At 43.5% G+C, this 19,170-nt stretch overlaps 1 protein-coding gene and 1 pseudogene across 2 annotated transcripts in view; both read left to right on the forward strand.

Moving 5' to 3' along the window:
• FAM184B (family with sequence similarity 184 member B) overlaps window positions 1–19,170 on the forward strand; it is an 86,068-nt gene that overhangs the window by 48,290 nt on the left and 18,608 nt on the right. For both annotated transcript variants that reach the window (XM_039838096.1, XM_039838097.1), the window contains 3 exons: window positions 2,584–2,694; window positions 5,892–5,993; window positions 13,716–13,819. In XM_039838096.1, coding sequence (XP_039694030.1) covers window positions 2,584–2,694; window positions 5,892–5,993; window positions 13,716–13,819 — 317 coding nt within the window. The remainder of the gene's footprint in view (window positions 1–2,583; window positions 2,695–5,891; window positions 5,994–13,715; window positions 13,820–19,170) is intronic.
• Window positions 9,910–10,028, forward strand: LOC120583018 (uncharacterized; annotated as a pseudogene).

Raw genomic sequence — 19,170 nt, forward strand, 5'->3', positions numbered from 1 at the left:
CGAAACGACGCACATGCTCATGCCTGGGGCCTAATAGGCACTGGGGAGATGCAGGTGATTAATCAGTGGCCCTGCAGTGTGGGAGATTTTCAGCCTCTGGGTACTGTTCCGCCTTCCCACCACCAAAGGAGGCGGCTCTCTGTAACAAGGAACCAAAGCCTCATCTCTCTTGTTTGCTAGGGAAAGCGAATAACATGTATGAATGTTTAGGAACAAAGCGAAGTGTAAGTATTATTGTGAACGTAGGTGGTGCTTTAATTACACGACCGATAAGATACATCTCGAGACCCCCAGTGCTGTCTGAAACTGTGGATAATACTGAACCCTGCATAATATTTTTTCCTATTCATACGTAACTGTGGTAAAATGTTATTTATAAATAAGGCACAATAAGAGACTAACAATAATAACTGACAATAAGTAGCACAATTATAACGATATACTGTAATAAAAGTACGTGAATGGCTTTGGAGCCATTATTAAGTAAAATATGGGTCACCTGAACACAAGTAGTGCGATGCCTCCACAGCTGATGTGATAGCTGACATGGCTCTAAGTGACTGAGGGGCAGGGAGTGTGTATGGCTTAGAGATGCTGGACAGAAGGGTGATTCACATCCAGACAGGAAGGATCAGGAAGGTGCCAGATTTCATGATGCTACTCAGAACAGCATGCAATTTAAAGCATGACTTGTTTACTTCTGGAATTTTCCATTTCATATTTTTGGACTGTGGTTGACCATGAGTAACAAACTGTGGAAAGCAAAACCGCGGATAAGGGGGGACCTACCGTACTACAAGAAAGCCTCTTTGTAATCCAAGACCCGACATTCTGAGCTTTGAGTTCTCACTGAAAGGTAATCACGGGTCACCGAGGAATGCAGTGTTGTGCGGTGGCTCAGGGTAGTAGGCACTTAGTAGATACGTGTTGGATAAATAAATGAACTCATGAGAAACTTAGACTAGTCCCAGGTCCAAGTCCTGACTCTCCCACCAGCTCTGTGACCGTGGCCAGGTCACTTGACCTCTATGAAACCGGATTTTGAAAACAAGGATATGTACTTTGAAGTCTTGTTATGTAGATTAAATATGGTATCATACATATGCTCTTAGCTCAGTGCACAGCACACAGTAGAAGTTTGACAAGCAGTACCTGTGATTAGTTACCGTGTGTGCTGGGTGGCATCAGGTATGATAATATCATTTAGTGCCCACCATACTTTATACTTTATAAAGCACGTTATTCTTACGAACACATTTAATTCTCCCAACGGCATTTTAGAGTTAAGAAAACTGAGGCTCAAAGATGTTATGTATCAACTCACACAGATAGCGAATGGTGGCACTTGGATTAAAATCTGACAGCCTGATTCAAGAGCCCGTGGTTTCCCACCCCTGTGCTGGGTAAGAAGCAGCCGTATTGAAAGCATTTTCCTCCCACGAGCTGCCATTGACTACATAAATCCAATTCTCAGATAAACAGCCGAACACTCTTTCCATTCTGAGCCAGAATCCGTGGGAGGGACAGTAGATCTCCTGGAGATGCAGGTTGCCCTGGTAACCTGTCAGCCAAGCCTGACTCTGAGTGTAGAAATCCCACTTCAGCTTTAATGAGGGGGCATGAGTCCATTTGGGAAATAAATTGTGTTTCTTCCTGTTTTGTTTTTTGTTTTGTTTTACTTTTAGATCATTCCTATAAACTGAGGATATAAATTAGGCCATGCAGATTAGGAGGAGGTAAAGCCTTGAAGAGGCCCAAATCTAGGGTTTGTGGACTAAAAAAAAGATAGCATTTTCCCCTCAAGAGTTAAGAGTCACTATTTCTTTGAGCCCTCTGGTGTGGCTGTATTGTGTATCCTGAATAAAGTAATACGATAGTATTTGATGGCAGTGATCAATTGAAGACACATCTTAGAGCAACCACTAGCACACCCCCCTCAAAAAAGGACAGCTAATAAGTCATTAGTGGAGATAAAAAAAGGAATATAAAAAAGTATTAAATGAATCAAACATACACAGAAGAAGAGGTAAAAAGAGAACAGAAATGGCACATAGATAAAACAGCAAGATGGTAGATGGTGATAATGACATCAAATATAGTCCAAGTGACCCCGAAAGTCAGAGATTGTCAAAACAAATAAAAAAGATCCAGCTATACCATAGAAGCACTTTAATTTATCACTGCCATCGAATATTATTGTATTACTTTTTATGATACACATACGCGCGCACACACACACACTTCATTCTGCTTTTAATATTTCCCTGCAGCAAGAATGCGGCTGGCTGTTTAACTTATGAGACACTGCGAATGCTGTCAGTACAAGCATTCTCTTTTCTTGACACAACAAAACTTAAAGCCAGGGGTGTACCCCAACCCTCCCCCAATATGTATCAGACTTGGTGGTATGGCTTTCACACCTGTTTCTTGGACCTCATGTTTCTTTGACCTTTCTGACCTATATTCCCTTATAGTACTTTATGACTCGCATAACCATCTTCCAACCCCTTTGGAAATAAGGCAGGGTGTGTCCCGTCCGTGTTTTTGTGCCTCGTGTGGCTAATTCTCCTAATCATCATTTAGGAAGTAGAAGCACAGTTGGAGGAAGTGAAGAAGAAATCAGAAAACGAAATAAAGCAGCTAGAAGAGGAGAAAGCGGCCTTGCAAGTGAAGCTGCAGAATTCTCTGCTCGAGGTAGGTACCTAATCAGTGCAGTGCTGGGGAGGGATGGTTCTGGGCCCCGGGAGTTGACATCTGGGTGACTGAGGCGACAGCAGTCTCAAGAAACTGCTTAGACCTCCTTACATTCAGCATCTTCGGAAGAAACAAAAGAACTTTCGCATGACCAGAAAGCTGGCTCAGGGGGCATAAATTTAGCTGCAAGTGGCGGAAAGCCAGATTTATAGAAGCTTAACAAAGAGGCGTTTAATGCCTCATGTAAAAGAAGGAGGCAGGGGAGCGCTGGTGCCGATTCTGCGGCTCTATGGTAGCGGGCCTGGTAAGCCGGCAGCTCTCTCGATCTCTGCTTCACCTTGGCTTCGGTATCACTTTTGTGGGTGTTAGACACTTTTGCCATCAGGGGCTCTGTTATCCAAAAAAAAATATTAAAAATTATACTTTATGAATGAATTGGTATAAAGATGAATATAGGCAGGCTGTGGTTTTTGTTTTTGGTTTTGTTTTGTTTTGTTTTGTTTTGATGATTTTGTAAGAAATTAAAACATTTTCATGGCCCCTAAAAGTGTCATGGGCCCTAAGCACTGCATGTCTGCTATATCTGATGGAGAAGTCGGCTCAGATTCCAAATGTCTGTTGTCACTCCAGTTGTCACATCCAAATTTAAACCAGGAAACAGGGAGGATCCGTGATGACCAGGCCTGCCCACTTCATCAGGAATCAAAAGGCATTCACAGAAGCCCAGCTGACTCCTGCCCCCATTGCTGATATGTGTGTCAGGTGGCCAGCCTGGGGAGGCAAGGATTTAGCTGTCAGGCCTCCATGGTGGAGGCGAGCGAGGGAGAAAGGGGTAGGCAACGGGTGTGGACCAGACGGACAACAGTTTGCTTCATGGGCCACCTGCCTAGATCACCCAGAGACCAAGGGCAGAGTTTAAAAATTGCTGTCGACTCTGTTACTGGGGAGAAGAACTAGTGGAAGGGGCTGGAAATAAAGTCTGTTTCTGAGCCCCATTAGACAAAATGATGCTTCCCCCGTCCTCCCTCACACCTCCCAGGTGAGCCCTGCGTCTGCCACCCCACAGGAGCCCGTGAAATCGGTCCCTCAGCCATGGCCAACCTTCTGGGGCAGGGGCGGGGGGCATTTTAACAATAGAAAGCCATGCGCAAAACGGTAGCAATCGTTTAGGAATACATAAAATGGAGATAAATCTAGAGACATGCCTGAGGATGGTGCAACCAAGTTCGAACCAGTGGTTATTTCTAGACGGGAGAAAGGATGATGGATCAGGAGAATTGCAGGAGCTGCAACTGTATTTGAGACGTGCCGTTCATTCGGCTGAGTGACGGGTATACACATCATGTTCCTCGAAGTCACATGGGTAAAAAGTAACGGATCTGGGATTCAACCCAGGTAATGGGGCTCTAAAGATCCCACTGTTCACCGCTGGGCTGACCACCTCTGGTATAGTAAGCTGCCTCCTTGATGGCTGAGGGTCATCCAGAACCAGTGTTTACAGATGGTTAGGCATGACCCAGAGGTCGGCCATGGACCAGGTGCCTCAGGCCTGTTCTTCATCCTCCATTTCTACCACCTGAATGGTAGATGAGCTCTCCACCCACTTGTCAAAGCTAGAAATGGAAGAGTCACCCTTGAGCACGTGGCCCTCTCCCGCTCTCCCATCCTTGCCGCAGCCCCCGCTCCCCGCCATCGCGTCTCATCAGCTGTCAGGTCCCGCGGGTTCTACCACCTAAGCCTCTAGGTGCTCTGCCCTCTCTACACCAGTGCCCGGCCAAGACCCCCCGAATGGCTCGCCTCTGTCCCTTTTTTACCTGCTCATAGATGTCACATAAACAATCTCACGGGACTCGTTTAAATATTTCATAAGCCTTAGCAAGATGCGGTATAAGTAATTCCATAAACTTTAAACTATTTCTTCCCCAAATATCATTATGTAAAGCCAACTAGACGTCCGGGCGGCCTTGCCATTTTCCGTGATGTATCTCCCTGTCTCCACGCTCATTCGGCTGACTCCAGAACTAGTGCTCTAAAACCCAACTCTGCTTAAGGTCTCACTCCTTCTTCCCTAAAATCTACAATTCCCATTTTTCTTTTTTTTCTTAATTTGGGCCCAATCTAACTCAGCATTACGATTCCCCAGGACTCTGCCCGTCTCATCTAGCCCTTCACACTGGTCCCCCGCAGCTCTCCCCGCCCCATACACACACAGAACCTTCTCTCGGTCCTCACGCACATCCTACCTCCCTCCACCATCGCACCTGCTGGTTCTGCTGTCTGGAAGGCCCTTTCTCGCCTGTCACTAATGAACTCCTGTTCACCCGTCAGTACCCCTAAGGGCGCCCTGGACTCCGCTGGGTAGTTTACTGTTGTACATTCTCTGCAGTAATACCGGCTTCATAGCTGAGCTGTGAGGATTAAAAGAGTTAAGACTAGAAAATGCTTAGGCCTACACCCGAAGCAGACCAAACGTGCCATTAATGGCGCTGTGATTTTGTGCAGATGTCTACTGAATGTTGCCGTGATTATAAATACGTGGCTGTTTCCTCCATGATATGACACCTCCTGGGAGAGTATATTTTACTCTCTTACCAACTCACTCTTACTCAGTCCCTTCCCCTTCCCTCCCATGGTGCCTGAGGAGTGTTAGGCTTTCTGCAAAGATCTGATAGCAGTGCCTGAGTTTCCTCCATAGTCATTGGTCTTGTTCTTCTCCAAGTCTAGAGCAGGAAAGCCAGTCTGTTTAATCGACATTCCAATTAGTTGGATAATAATAGTAATTGTGATACGGGCTTTGCAATTTAAGAGCGCCGTCTAGCCACTCTTCTCTCATATTATCTGTGTAATTCTTAAATGTTGTTCCTTTTCTTTACCAATTAACTCTCTCAAAAAAATCAATAGTGCGAAATGGTATGAGAGCCGATGAAAACCACCCTACGGCGCCAGTTAGACAACACGTCTGTAAGTGATTTCGAGGGAGGTGCGGGATGCTCGAAACCCACCGGGCTCATCTTCTTCTGGAAAGGCTAAGCAACAGCTCATTAGAAATGGCCTCTCTAGGAGCATGTTTGGAATTCCTCTGATGGGGCGCCGTCCCCAGAACTGATCGCCCCAGGAGAACGGCTTCCCAGAGTGATGACCGCATCCAAACGGTAGGACTTGGCTTCACTGCCGAGTGTTTCTGTTCTTCGTTTTAGGTTTTAAGGCTGGAAGAATGTATCCAGCAGAGCAAGGTGTGTCCCCGCCCAGGTGAGGGACAGGGCCCGCACTGCCAGCACGGCAGCATCGAAGAGACCCAGGTAACCTTCAGCTCTTCCCGCCTTAATTAAGAACATTTCTCTTCCTTTTTCCGTGCTTCGGCATCCCCAGTGACACATGCTGCCATTGATGGGCTTTTTGCATTTTCTCCTCAGAGCTGCCAAAATGCCTGAAAACAAAACAAAACAAAACAAAACAAAACAAAACAAAAACACCACCAAATCTACTTGCTAAAACCACAAAGAAAATAGAGTTCTGAGCAATGATCCGCGTGGTTTGAGAAAGACCAAGACTTGTCAGAAGAATCCTCTCTCCCTTCTTGAGAGCAGCCTGCTTGGCAGACAAGGGCACTCGACCAGAGCCAGGCCTTCAGCGTGCTCTAACAGTGATAAGAAAGCCCGCTGGCTGCCTCCCTCCTTGTCTGTGACATCGGTCGCTCCCACACGAGCCCTCCCACATGACGCTGCCTTTTTAGAGGACAGAAGCTAGCTCCTGTCTGTCTCTCTGTCCTGCTCCCGGTAGGCGGTATAATCTTCCTAGGCTTGTCACAATGAATTACCACATGCTTGGTGGCTTAAACCACAGAAACGTTATCGTCTCACAGTTTTCGAGGCCAGAAGTCCAATATCAGGCTGTCCGCAGGGAGCTCTGAAGGACATTCTGTGTCATGCTTCTTCCCTGGCTTGTCCCTCTTGAGCTTGGTCTCTAGAGATAAGTACAGACCCCTCCTCCATACAGTTGCGGGAGGAAGCTCAATGACCACCAATTTTGTTTGATTCAGCTCACTATGTGCATTATTCATTCATTCCACAGTCATTTGTGGAATCCTAGAATACGCCAGCCTCTGAGCTAGATGTTAGAGGAAGAAATATGCATAAGCAAATGACTTTAAAATGATGTGGACACTTAGTAATAGAATTAAACATCTGGCACTGTTTTCTATTAGGTAACCGTTATGAGCTTTGCACGTATAGTTGGTTCTTTTGAATTAAGTTTTGTTTTTTTTTTAAAATAGGTAATTCACTTACGTGGCACAGAATTCCAAAGATATAAAAGGTATAAAGTGAAAAGCATAACCCTTCCCTCTAGTTTCCTGCGTTATCATTTTGTTTTGTTTTTATTTCTTCTTGCATATCTTTTCAGAGCCACCCCATGCATATGCAGGGATTTTCCCACAAATGATCACATACGCTCCTGCACGCCGTTTGTTCTAAGTTAAATTTTTATAGCTTGGAGATTATAACACATCAGTACACTTCCACATCGACTCTATTTAATTTTTTTAAAGAACAACTGTCTAGCGTTCCCTTGAACAGAAAAAGGTAACATATTTAACCTTCCCTTATGATGGATATTTAGGTTGTTCCTAACTTTCGCTATTATAGATAATACTTAAATGATAATAGATAATACAGAGCTGTGGAGGGATATAGTGTAGTATAATAGTTAAGCTCACTTCTGATGCCGGGCTGGAAAATCTTGGACGAATGATTTGAAGTCTCCTTGCTAGAGCTTCCTTATCTGTCAAATGTAGCTCATATCGCCTACCTTTGAGGGTTTTGTGAGGCCTAAATGAGTTAACATACGCACAGTGTCGGAAACAGCACGTAGCAGGTGGAAATGCTCCATAGGTGGTAATACTTTCAGTTGTAGAACTTGCTGCGTCCAATGATATGTGCATTTTTAACTTTGATGCACATACCACGGTGCCTTCTGTTGCAGCCATTTCAACATATACTCCCACCGCAGCCCATGTGAGTGCCTGCTGCCTCGCAACCTTGCCGACGCAGAGAGTAACAAAACTCTCTGAACATGGCCAATCAGAGAACGTCTGTAATTGAGTTCAGATATTTTTGGCAAGCCAACTACATGCCAGCCCAGCGAGTCATAGCTTTGCTTAGGCCCTGAAGATACAAAGTCCTAGAGAAGTTCCCCAGGCCACCTAGATGATGTGTGAGCCCACTGCAGCAACGCAAGATGCTGCAAGGGGCAGGTCAGCCTTCAAGGAGGAGGCTTAGCGGGGCTTGAACGCCCCACGGCTGGTCTGGGGGTGGAGAGCGGGATGCCCCACCAGGATGCGAAAGGACGGCTTCCCCAGGGATGTTCTTGCTGGGGGCTCTGACAGTTAGCTTTGTTCAGGGCTCCAGAGTCTTGGTTTTGGCCCTTAGCTGTTCTGCCAAAGCAATTCAGTGAGTCGAAGAGATATAAACAATAAATAATAACGCCAGCTGAGAGGGGACTTTTCACTCCAGTCTCAGAGCATGCCACACCTGGGCGTGGCTCTGCCCCCGTCGAAGTCAGCTGGGCCTTTACTGAACCTTTTGTCCTGGTCTCTCATGTCTGGTCTCCTTGATTCTCTTAGCATCGCTGTTTTATTCATTGTTTTCTAGAAAGCCATTCCAGTCTTGGTAATTCTCAAGAGACATTTTTTTGCTGGAAGACCCCTAATGTCTGGGTCACAGTGAACTGGGGACAGATTCGGGTTGACATTTTTCATGGATTCCCCTACTTGCACCCACTCCAGGAGAACAAGGATAGTCATTTGTAATAATTATTATGCAAGGCATTTCGCCCCGACAGGTATCTGAGTGCTGTGACTACGCAAGGCTCAGGGGCCTGATGCACGGTGAACGCAGGATGAGGCCTGGTCCTGGTCCTTGGTGAGCTCTATCTCAAATAGGAGAAATTGATATTTACTTAAGTGATAGTCTGGTGTGATTAATGCTGTAGAATAAGGGCTGGAAGACCTTGTGCAGCCAGTATGGGAGAGGGAGTTTTCTGCCCAGGGAATCCAGGAATTTCACAGAGACTCATTGACCTCTGTTTGTCACCTGTCTGAATACTGAAGTTGCACATGACTTCCCCAGAAAGGGCTATGGCCAGGGGAAGGAGCACAGTGAAAGGTCCCAAGGTCAATCCCTGGGGCTGCTGGGAAAGGAGACAAGAGGCCTTCTGAGGCCCCCGTAGGCCCGAGAAGTATCCCCTGCTCACGAGAGGCCCTGTGCTGTTTCCTGGGCAGCAGTCATCCTGTACCAAATCTGGAGGGTCATGTGACTCTGAGAGCGTCAGCTGTCCTGGGGGTCAGCAGATAAACAATCATGAAGCCCATAAGCATCTGCGATGTGCTGAGTGTCTTCAGGCCATTAGGGGCCGCTCCCCTCTGTCTGATGTCATTTGAAGGGTCTGGCACCATCCAACATGGAATAAGGTGGGCTTCCCCGGAGACCCCATCCATGCAGATGCCCGGCTGAGAGGGGCCGAGATCTGCTGGAGCAGGGGAAGGCGACAGCTCTCATCTGAGGCTTAGGGCACAGATTCCACCCCAGCTTTACCTGGCACCTGTGTGGGGACCTCAAGCAAGTCCGAAAACTTCTCCTAAAACAATTTCCTTATCACTCTTAATGGCAGACACAGATAAGGCCCTGAGTACGTGCCAGGCACATAGTGCTCTACACAGTCCCACATAACCGATGAGGCGTTATTATTAGCCTTGTTTTACGATAGAGAAATTGAGGCCCAAAGAGCAGCACTGGGGCCCATGCTCTAAACTACGTTACTATCCTGCTTCTCGCTATTAAAACAGCGGTGATAATCCCGCCCTCCACACCCTGGAGACTTGTGGTTATGCACGGAAGGAAGAATATGAAGGCATTTTTCAAAACTGTTAAACATTCTATATATGTATAAGGTGACTTTATAGTGTCTGTGACAGTTTCCTGTAATCATTTCGGTGAAACCTCATTGCATTAGGTGTTCTATTTTAAGAGGCACATGATACACCTTTGAAAGACTGACAACTGAACTTGAGAGTGGCTTTGAATATTTCCTTCCAGAAATATTCAAAAATTTCCTGGGCGTGGGTGTTCCTTTAAAATAGAAACCATCCAGAAGAGGTTAACTGCCTGGAAGATGAAAGATGAAGACCTAATGTGAACACAGGTTTAAAATAGACAACCAGTCTACAGCCATGCCACCCTGAACATGCCCGATCTCGTCTGATCTCGGAAGCTAAGCAGGGTCAGTCCTGGTTAGTACTTGGATGGGAGACCACTTAGGAAGACTAGGTGCTGTAGGCGTAAAAAATAAAAAATAGGGGATTGTACGCTGACAAGGTCCTTGCAGTCTGTGAGGTCAACCAAAGATTGCCTCGCCTGAAAAAATAAAAAATTTAAAAAAATAAAATTAAATAAAATAACCAGCCATTTGCTTGGGAGGGGTAGGGAAGAGGCTTTTGCAGTGGGTGGCTGGAGGAGAAGCAGAACAATTTATCTTTCTGTGCACAGTTTACACCCGGGTCGCTTTAACGCTGGAGATGGAACGCTGGGCTGAACCTGAGAAAATGCCTGATGGGGAACCCAAGAATATGAATTAGGGGCAGATAACTGAGGAAACACCCTAGTGGCTCAGGGTTGATCCCAAGAGGGGCTTACTGGAATCTCAAGCAGATAACTAGAAAAGGAGCCACTGGAGAGCCTATTCCATTTCAAATTCAGAGAAGAGTGCACAGTTGAAATAAGTTTTGGTGGACTTGCAAATGCTCTTTCAGCCAACCCTCACTCTCCATGGTCAAGTGCATTTGTAAAATATTTAAATGGCACCCTAGCTCCTTTGAAATGATGTACTTTGATCCAAAACACCAGGTATATAAGGTGTAGGAGAGAGGAGGGGAACATTTTTGTTATTTCCATGAACCTGCTGATCCCCTCCACTCCAGCTGAATCATAAATTAGTTGAAATCAAGAATTCTGTCTTATTCATCATTATCCTCCATCACCTAACATACCTGCATGTGGCAGATGTTTAGCACTTCTTTTTACATAAACTGATACATGACATGACAACTGAATGAATGGCCTACGGGTGCCATTTTGAATTCTGGTAGTTAAAGGGTTAGAGCAGGAACTCCTTCAAAAATTTGCAGTGGCTGGAGGATGATTTAGAACACTGGGGCCCTTCAGTTGCTTGTGGGGAGGGAGGATGTATCTCCTTTTTTGGAAAGGAGGCTCCTGTCTCTGGTGTCCTGGGGGCTAGAAACAAGTGAATAGAAACAGACAGGATTACTAAATTCACTTCTCAGTTGACATGAGAAACAGCTTTCATCTCAGGTTGATTTTGAGCATCCGTCCTGCAGCTACTTCTCAGCAGCCCACTTGTACAAGGCAGTTTGCAATCACACCTCGTTAGGTGCTGACTCTGGCAGCTGGCGATAGTGCCAACATGGCACAGCCAGTGTCAGTGCCATCACATAGAATGACATGCCTGGGAGTCAGATGATCCACGGGTCCGCCCACCAGGTCATTCAGTGGCCTTGCGATCTGAGACAAGTCTTTGAATTTTTCCAATCTTAGATCCCCATCTGTAACATAAGGGTGGCGGTGTCTTTCCTGCCGACCTCACAAGAGTCAAGGTCATCCATGAGTGACTGAATGGAAACAGACAAATGCAATGTAGCTGGAACTGAAGTAGTCAACCAGGTGCATCATTATTAGCTTGTCTAGCATCTTCTATCCTCCCTTTTTCTGGACTCCTGCCAAGGACGCCTTTAAATACGGTCGATAAGGTGGCCCAGCAATTATATCCCACACATTCCCTTTCAGGGTCTTCACGGTGGCTCAGAGTCCATTTGAAAGTCGTTTTCATCTCTGTAATAACTTTCATGAGGTCTTTGTCCATTATTCATGTTGCTTTAAGTTCCTTCTCTCATTTTCCTTGATGTGCCTTTTCAAAAAGCTAGCTTTCAGATATGTTGGTTAGATCTTTTTTACCTATGTCCTTAATTTTATCTTTCATATCTTTTTTCTTCTACTTTGGATTTATTCTGTTATTTTTCTAACTTCTTAAATTTTTTCTAATAAATACATTTAAGCCTATAAATTTCCAACTAATTGTGGATCTTTAGCTGTATTCCAGAGTTTTGGAGTTTATCTTGTTTTGTTTTTTTTTGAAACCTACTTTCTCGTTGCTTTCTAATTTTATTGCATTGTCATCAGATAATAGGATCTGCAGAATGTCGCACTCCGCACTGTGTTGAGATTTGCTTTGTAGCTGGCTGTGGGGTCATTTTTGTAAAAAGGTTTCCTATGTGATAGAAAAAAAGCATATATTCTCAGTTTGGTCATTAAAGTACACATAATTGAATCCTAGTTCTGTGATATAGTCACCTTACGACCTGGGGCAAGGTACGTATCCTCTCCTGCCTGTTTCACTACCTTTCAGATGACTGATGGTGCCCATCTCCTAGGGTTCAGGGCCTGAAACACATGAAACACCATATACACGTTAATGATGTTTAGTAGTCTTTTTTAGTTATTTAGCTTTAGCTTATTAATCTTGTACAAATCTTCCACAACCTAGCTAATTTTGTCTACTTGATGTATCAGTTTCTGAAAGGCGCGTTTAAGTTATAAATTTGCCCATTTCGTCTTACAATTCTGAACATTTTGCCTCATGTTTTCAAGCTCTATTAGTAGATGCTTACAAGCTCATTATTATTGTTTCAGTGAACAATTTCTTTTACAAAGATAAGTATCTATGTTAAACTTAGTTCATGTTTATCATGATTACTAGTACCATTTTGTTTTTGCCAACATATTTTATGCTTTCTATTTATCGAAGTTTCTTTATAAACTTCAATTTCCTTTTGAAACCTGGACCTAATTAACTTTAATCATCATTTATGTATTTATATTGTAGGATTTGCTATTCTGACTTTTGGTTGTTGGTGTTCCACATTTATTGTGCAATTTCCCCTGGAGTATAAAAAAACATATATTTATAACTATCTCACAAAACTGTTTTGCTTAGTCTATAATATCTGCTTCTGGGTTTTATAGGAATCGGAGATCTCCTAGGTACTTTTAATACCCCAAATTCCTGAAAGCAGGAGGCGAAGATGGGTCTGTTAGCCTCAGGTCCACATGGAGGTTGTAAGCTGGCCAGTGACATCGCTTTTGAGAATGAGCCGAACTCACTGGGCCCTACAACTCATGGCATAGCAACCAGCTGGAACACAGAAACCTGTTCCTGGCCTGTCTTATTATACTGTGTTCCGTGGATAGTAGTTACCTTGACAAGTAGAAAAAGCAAAATAAGAAAGACTTTCTCATTTCTATATCTCTGTGCAAAAGAGAGGATGACGTGAACAAATTCAATTCATAGAAAATTCTGAAGCCTCAATGTTAGCTCGTAGTTTCCATATTCTGCTCCCACCGTACCCCATTTCTGTTCTCTGTTTTCTGATCCTGTGTAACGCTATGTAGCAGACTTCCACCCGTAAAATGGGTGTAATAATACCAACTGCTCACACTTGCTGACCAGTGGCTGTTGCTGGCACTGTCCTCTGATCCCCATAAGGCCCATGAAGTAGGCCCAACAAGGACCACTGTCCATGGATTACATGCAGAGTGCATCATGAGGTGGTTAAGCATCAGGCCCCAGAGTCAAATGGCCTGATCACATGTCCCATTTCCACTACTCACTGATGGTGGGAACCTGGACAAGCTACTCTCTCTGTGCTTTAAGTTTTGTCAGCCTGCGAAATGTTTGTTCGACTGAAAAACACGATACAAGTTGCTGACACTGCTCCTAAGCCAAGTACTATGCTAGGCACTGAATCATCACAGGCCTCAGCATCCTGGGCCTGTCAGCTGTGCACCAATAGTGGGTTGCTGGGGGCTCTTTCTCCTCTGCTCTCTGATTTGATAAGATATAGCTTGGATCAGAGCATTGGAATTAGTCTCATCTTGCAACTGTTTTTGCCCTAGGATCCATGCTTGAAGCTCAATGAACCTTCTCAGACCCTGCCCAGAGAAGAGTGTCAAGATAAGTTAGCAGCTGAAGAAGGGACCAGCAGCGGTGAAGAAGAAAGGTACAGTAGGATGTGCGGACTTCTGAGGGCTCCAATGAATGAGGACTCAGATTTGGAACCATTTAGGTATTCATTCATTCATTCATTCATTCATTCGTCATTTTATCTCCAAGTGTTTATCACTGCCCCTTGCAGCATGCTTAGGAAGGGAACATACATGTCTTATATGTCTTCAATACAGCTATGGGCTTTATATAAACTGTCTTATGTGATTGTCGCAGCAACCCAGAGAGGCCATTTTATAAATTAAGAACCCGAAACTCAAAAAGGTTAGTAAACCTGACCAAAACTCAGACGTAGGCTGGCCTAAAATGTCTGCTCCCTATTTTTCCAAGTGTTCTTTAACTAGGAGAGATGAGGGACCTTTGTCATCAAGGAGAAATCCCCCATCTATATCACCTAAATTATTAGTCAGCTTTTGCTGCTATAATAAGTATTTTGAAAATATCAGTAATTTTTAGCTCACCTCTTCTGGGCTTATATGAGCTTGTCTCCTGGCTGAAAATAAGGTGTTATTTCTCTGCCCAAAACCATGGGTAGAGTTCAAGTCTATTCCACATGCGTTCTCATTCCAGGACTGAGGCTGAAGGATTAGCCTCTGTCTAGGGCATGTTGTTGTCCTAGTAAAGGAAAGAAGCTCAAAGGCCTGATGGGAGCAGGCAATGCCTCTTGAAGCCTATACTCAGAACTGCACCCTCTCATTTCTACCCACATCCCACTGGCGAAAGCGAGTCACATGACCAAAACTAATATTACTGGGCAGAGAAGAATATGCTCTTCACTTGTCTTAGCTCGGGCTGCTATATCAGAACACCAGAGACTGGGTGGCCTGCACTAATAAATGGCTTGTGTGGGGTCCTGAAAGGTGATATGTAACCATGCTTCTTTAATCTGGCAGCTCTCTAGGTAGTTCAGTGGCATAGTCTATGCAAGCTGCCTTACAAAATACCATTGACTGGGTGGTTTATCAACAACAGAAATGTATTTCTCACAGTTCCAGAAGCTGAAAAGTTCAAGGCCAAGTCACTAGCAGATTCTATGTCCAGCGAGGACCTCTTTTCTGGTTCATAAAGGCATCTTTTCACTGTGTTTTCACATGGTGGAAGGGTCACATTTGCTGCCTACAGTCTCTTTCATAAGGGTACCAATCCCATTGGTGAGGCCTCCACTCTCCTGACCTAGTGACTTCTTAAAGGCCCCATCTCTTAATACTATCACATCGGGCAATAGGTTTCAACATATGAGTTTTGAGGGAACACAAACATTCAGATCATAGCACTGGGGAAGCAGGGCCTCTACCCCTACCATATCAATGGCAGCATCAGGCCCCCTGAGCTCTCCAGCCAATAATACTCCCATGGCATCCTCCGGATTCTGTCTCAGGATCTGTGAAACATATATGAACATCAGTTAAAGAGGACAGACTTTGGAGGCAGGTCTCCAGGTGAAATCCTAGTACTACCACTTCCCAGTGGCGGCCACAAACATCCTGTTTGGAACTCACAATTCCAGAAGGAAAGGAACAATCTTTTTCCTGAAAACATTGGCAGAAATTTCAAGAGGTCTTTAATAGTCCCAACTTAGGTCACATGTCCATCCCCGAGCCAACCATTCTGCTTAAGGAGATAGAGAGCTCTGAGTGGCCTGGCATGTGTCACGTGCCCTTCCCTGGGGTGCGGCCAGCTGTACCCGAACCCTGTGGACTAAATAAGATCACCATGGAAAGAAGAAAGGCTTTCCTAAGGAGAAGATGCTGTCTTCCTCTCCCATGGTGGCTATACTGATAACAGGGTGTCCTCAACTATAGAAGCAAATAAGGAGGTGGGGGCTCTGGAGGTTGCTCACTGAGGGGTTCTGGTGGGAACAGAAGAGCTAAGTAGTGACAGGGAAGAAACAGAGCGAGATCTAAAGTCAGGGCCTCAGGACAGAACAAATGCAGTGGTTCCTTTGGGGGTGGAGTTGCATATTCAGCAGTTATCCCTACGAGGGATACTTATGAGGGAACTGGGCTTTTTAGTATGCGGCTCTACAAAAGAGGTGCCTTTTCCATTGGCTGTTAATTTAAGGTAGGGGCAAGCAGGTCAGGATCGGTTTTAATGGACAGGGATGAAGGTGGTCAGGAGAGCTGGCTATACCTTGCTCTGTGATAGATAATGACACGGGATTGGCTCCTCAGGATGTGAGGGAATTTGCAGGGGAATGGGAGGTGGGGGGTCAGTGCAAATATCGTTCAAAAACAAGAGTGAAATAAAAACATTTTCAGGTACATAAAAGCTAAGATAATGTTTCACCAGCCAACCTGCAGTATGATAAATGCTAATGGAATTGATCCAACCCGAAAGGAAATTACAGCAGATTTAAGCTTAGATCTATAGGAGAAAATAAGAGCATCAGAAATGGTAAATGTATAGGTAAATATAAAAGACCACTGTTTCTCCTCTTAACTTTTTAAAAGAGATCAAACTTCTTAAGAATAATAATGGTAATAGTAACATTGCATTATTGGGTTCATGATGCATGTAATTAAGCAATACATGACCGCACTAGCACAGGGACGTGGGTGGGATTCATGGAATTATATTTTGTGAGGAATTTACATGAAGAGGTACCATATTAACACTAAGTAGGTCATGGTAAATTAAGGGTACAAATTGTAATCCATAGGGCAATGCTGAACTTTAATACAAAGAAAAGCTAAAAAAAAAAAATCCAACGAAAGAACTAAAATGGAATACTAAAAAATATTTGTCAAGTAGGAAGATAGAAAAGGAAGAACAGAAAAAGAACAATAAGAGAAAGGATTGGGCAAATAGAAAACAAATAAGATAAAAATTTAAGCCCAACCTTTTCAATAATTATAACGTAAATGAACCACACCATTGAAAAGAAAAAGAGAGAGAGGATAAAAAAAGCAAGAGATTACTTCATGCTGCTTACAAGAGAGACATTCAAACATAAAACTGTTAGCTGAATTGTGATCCCCAAAATTCATATATTGAGGCCCTAACCCCTACTACCTCAGATTTTGACTATATTTAGAGATGGGGCCTTTCAAGATGTGAATGAGGTAAAATAGGGTCACTGGGGTGACCTGATCCCATATGACTGGTGTCTTTGTCTGAAGAGGAGATCAACACACAGGTAACACAGACGAACACCTATGCGAGGACGCGGCATGAGGGTGGCTGTCGGCAAGTGTCAGAAGAAGAGAGGCCGCCGAGGAAATCCAGCCTGCCGACACCTTGATCTTGGACGTCTAGCCTTCGGAATTATGAGAAAATGAATTTCCGCTTTTTAAGCCATCCGGTCTGTGGTATTTTGTTGTAGCAGTCCTAATATAGGCACAGATAGGTTTGAAGGTAAAAAGATGGAAAATGACATAACATGCAAACATTAAATATAAGGAAACGAATGTGGCTGTATTAATATCAAAGTAGAATTCAGAAAAAAAGAATATTACCAGGAACCAAAAAGGGATATTTCCTAATGATAAAGGGGTCGGTTCATCTGGAAGACATAACAATCCTAAATGGGTATTACGCAGTAACGGAGCTTTAGAAATAATGAAGCGAATGTGGAGAGAACTAAAGGGAGGGATCCACAATCATAGTTGGAGATTTTGATGCCCTTTTCTGAGCATTTGATTAGGGAACTAGACATATCGGTAAAAATACAGAAAATGTGAACTACGCTATCAACTAACTTAATCTAATTGGCATCTATAGATAATGTACTGAACAATTTTTAGGCAACATACTTGAAAATTTTTTTCAAGGAATGTAAAATATTCACCAATCTGAACAACAAGAAAGGCAACAAAGTAAGTCTGGATGAATTTCAAAGACTGGAATGTACTTTGAAATGGACTCTGTATTTCAGAGGGTATTCTCTGACCACAAAGGAATTAAATTAGAGCTCAATAACAATAAGCTACCAAGAAAATCTTCAAATATTTGGAAACTATACAGTATACTTCTAAATAAGTCATAGGTCAAAAAATAAATAAAATCACAGTGGAAATGAGAAACTACTTTAAATTCAATGAGAATATAAACACATTACATATCAAAATTTATGAGATGTAGCTAAAAAGGGAAAATTATAGCTTTAGTTATATTTTTTAATTTATATTGTAACATCAGTTATCTAAGTTTTTATCTTAAGATTACGTGTTCCACGTTGTAGTCATCAGGGAAATGCAACTTAAAAACCACATCGAGATACTATTTCCCACCCACCAGAATGACTAAAATTAAAGACAGAGGATACAAAATATTGGCAGCGATGTAGCCCAACGAGAGCGTTCATCCATTGCTGGTGGGAGCATAAAATGCTGTAACCACTTCAGAAAACTATTTGATGGTTTCTTAAAAAGTAAAATATACACCTGGTAGAAATTCTGTCTTAGGAATTTCGCAAAAGAAATGAAAACACATATCCAAAAAACTACTTGTACAAGACTATTTCGAGCAGCTTTATGTATCATAGCCCTGAAGGACGAACGACTCAGATGCCTATCAATAGGAAAGTGGATCGTTAGATCACGGCATGTTCACGTCATGAAATACTACTCAGCGATAAAAAGTATGAATCATGACATACCTAACACCAAAGATGAATCCCAAAGACATTATATTGAGCAAAAGAAGCCAGACACAGAAGAACACATGCCACAGACTTCTGTTTGTGTGGTGCTTAAGATCAGGCAGAATTACTCTACGGGGCTGGACGTCAAAGCACTGGCTGCCTGTGGCTGCTGAATTGTTGGGAAGAAGATGCAAGCGGAGTTTGGCGGTAGCGAATATGTTTTATTTTTTGATTAGGGGGTTGGTTTTACAGTTGTACATATTTGTCAAAGCTCATTGAATTGTACTCTTAAGGTCAGTGTATTTCACTATACGTAAATTTTTCCTCAATAAAACGTTTTAAAAATAATAACTGAGCCCTGGGAGGAAGTTAGGTTCCCTCCCCAGGGGTCCTCAGGGAGAGCTTAGCTGTTCCACACCTCCAGCCTGGTAGTGTCATTTGTCACTCTTGCCCTGGGCCGCTTCTTTGTTGATCACCTCGGGCTGTCTCCTCCCTCTTGGTTTGTTTCATACCCAGAGCTCAGACGTAGGTATTTTCTGTTTAGCAAAGCTTGAGGATAACTTAGAATGCAAAAAAATAAACCTTCTGTCTTTGTTAACTGTTTAACTCTTTATGTATTTCTTACTATGTGCCAAACAGTTTTAAACAATTTTAGGTGTTTATTAATCCTCCTAATAATCCATATGAAAGGTAGTATTATTAACCCCATGTTATAGATGAGGAAAGTCAGTCCCAGACAGTTTAAAGATCTCACCCAAGGTCAC

Source organism: Pteropus medius, unplaced genomic scaffold, assembly GCF_902729225.1.
Source record: "Pteropus medius unplaced genomic scaffold, Ma_sr-lr_union100, whole genome shotgun sequence".
Lineage (NCBI taxonomy): Eukaryota > Metazoa > Chordata > Mammalia > Chiroptera > Pteropodidae > Pteropus > Pteropus medius.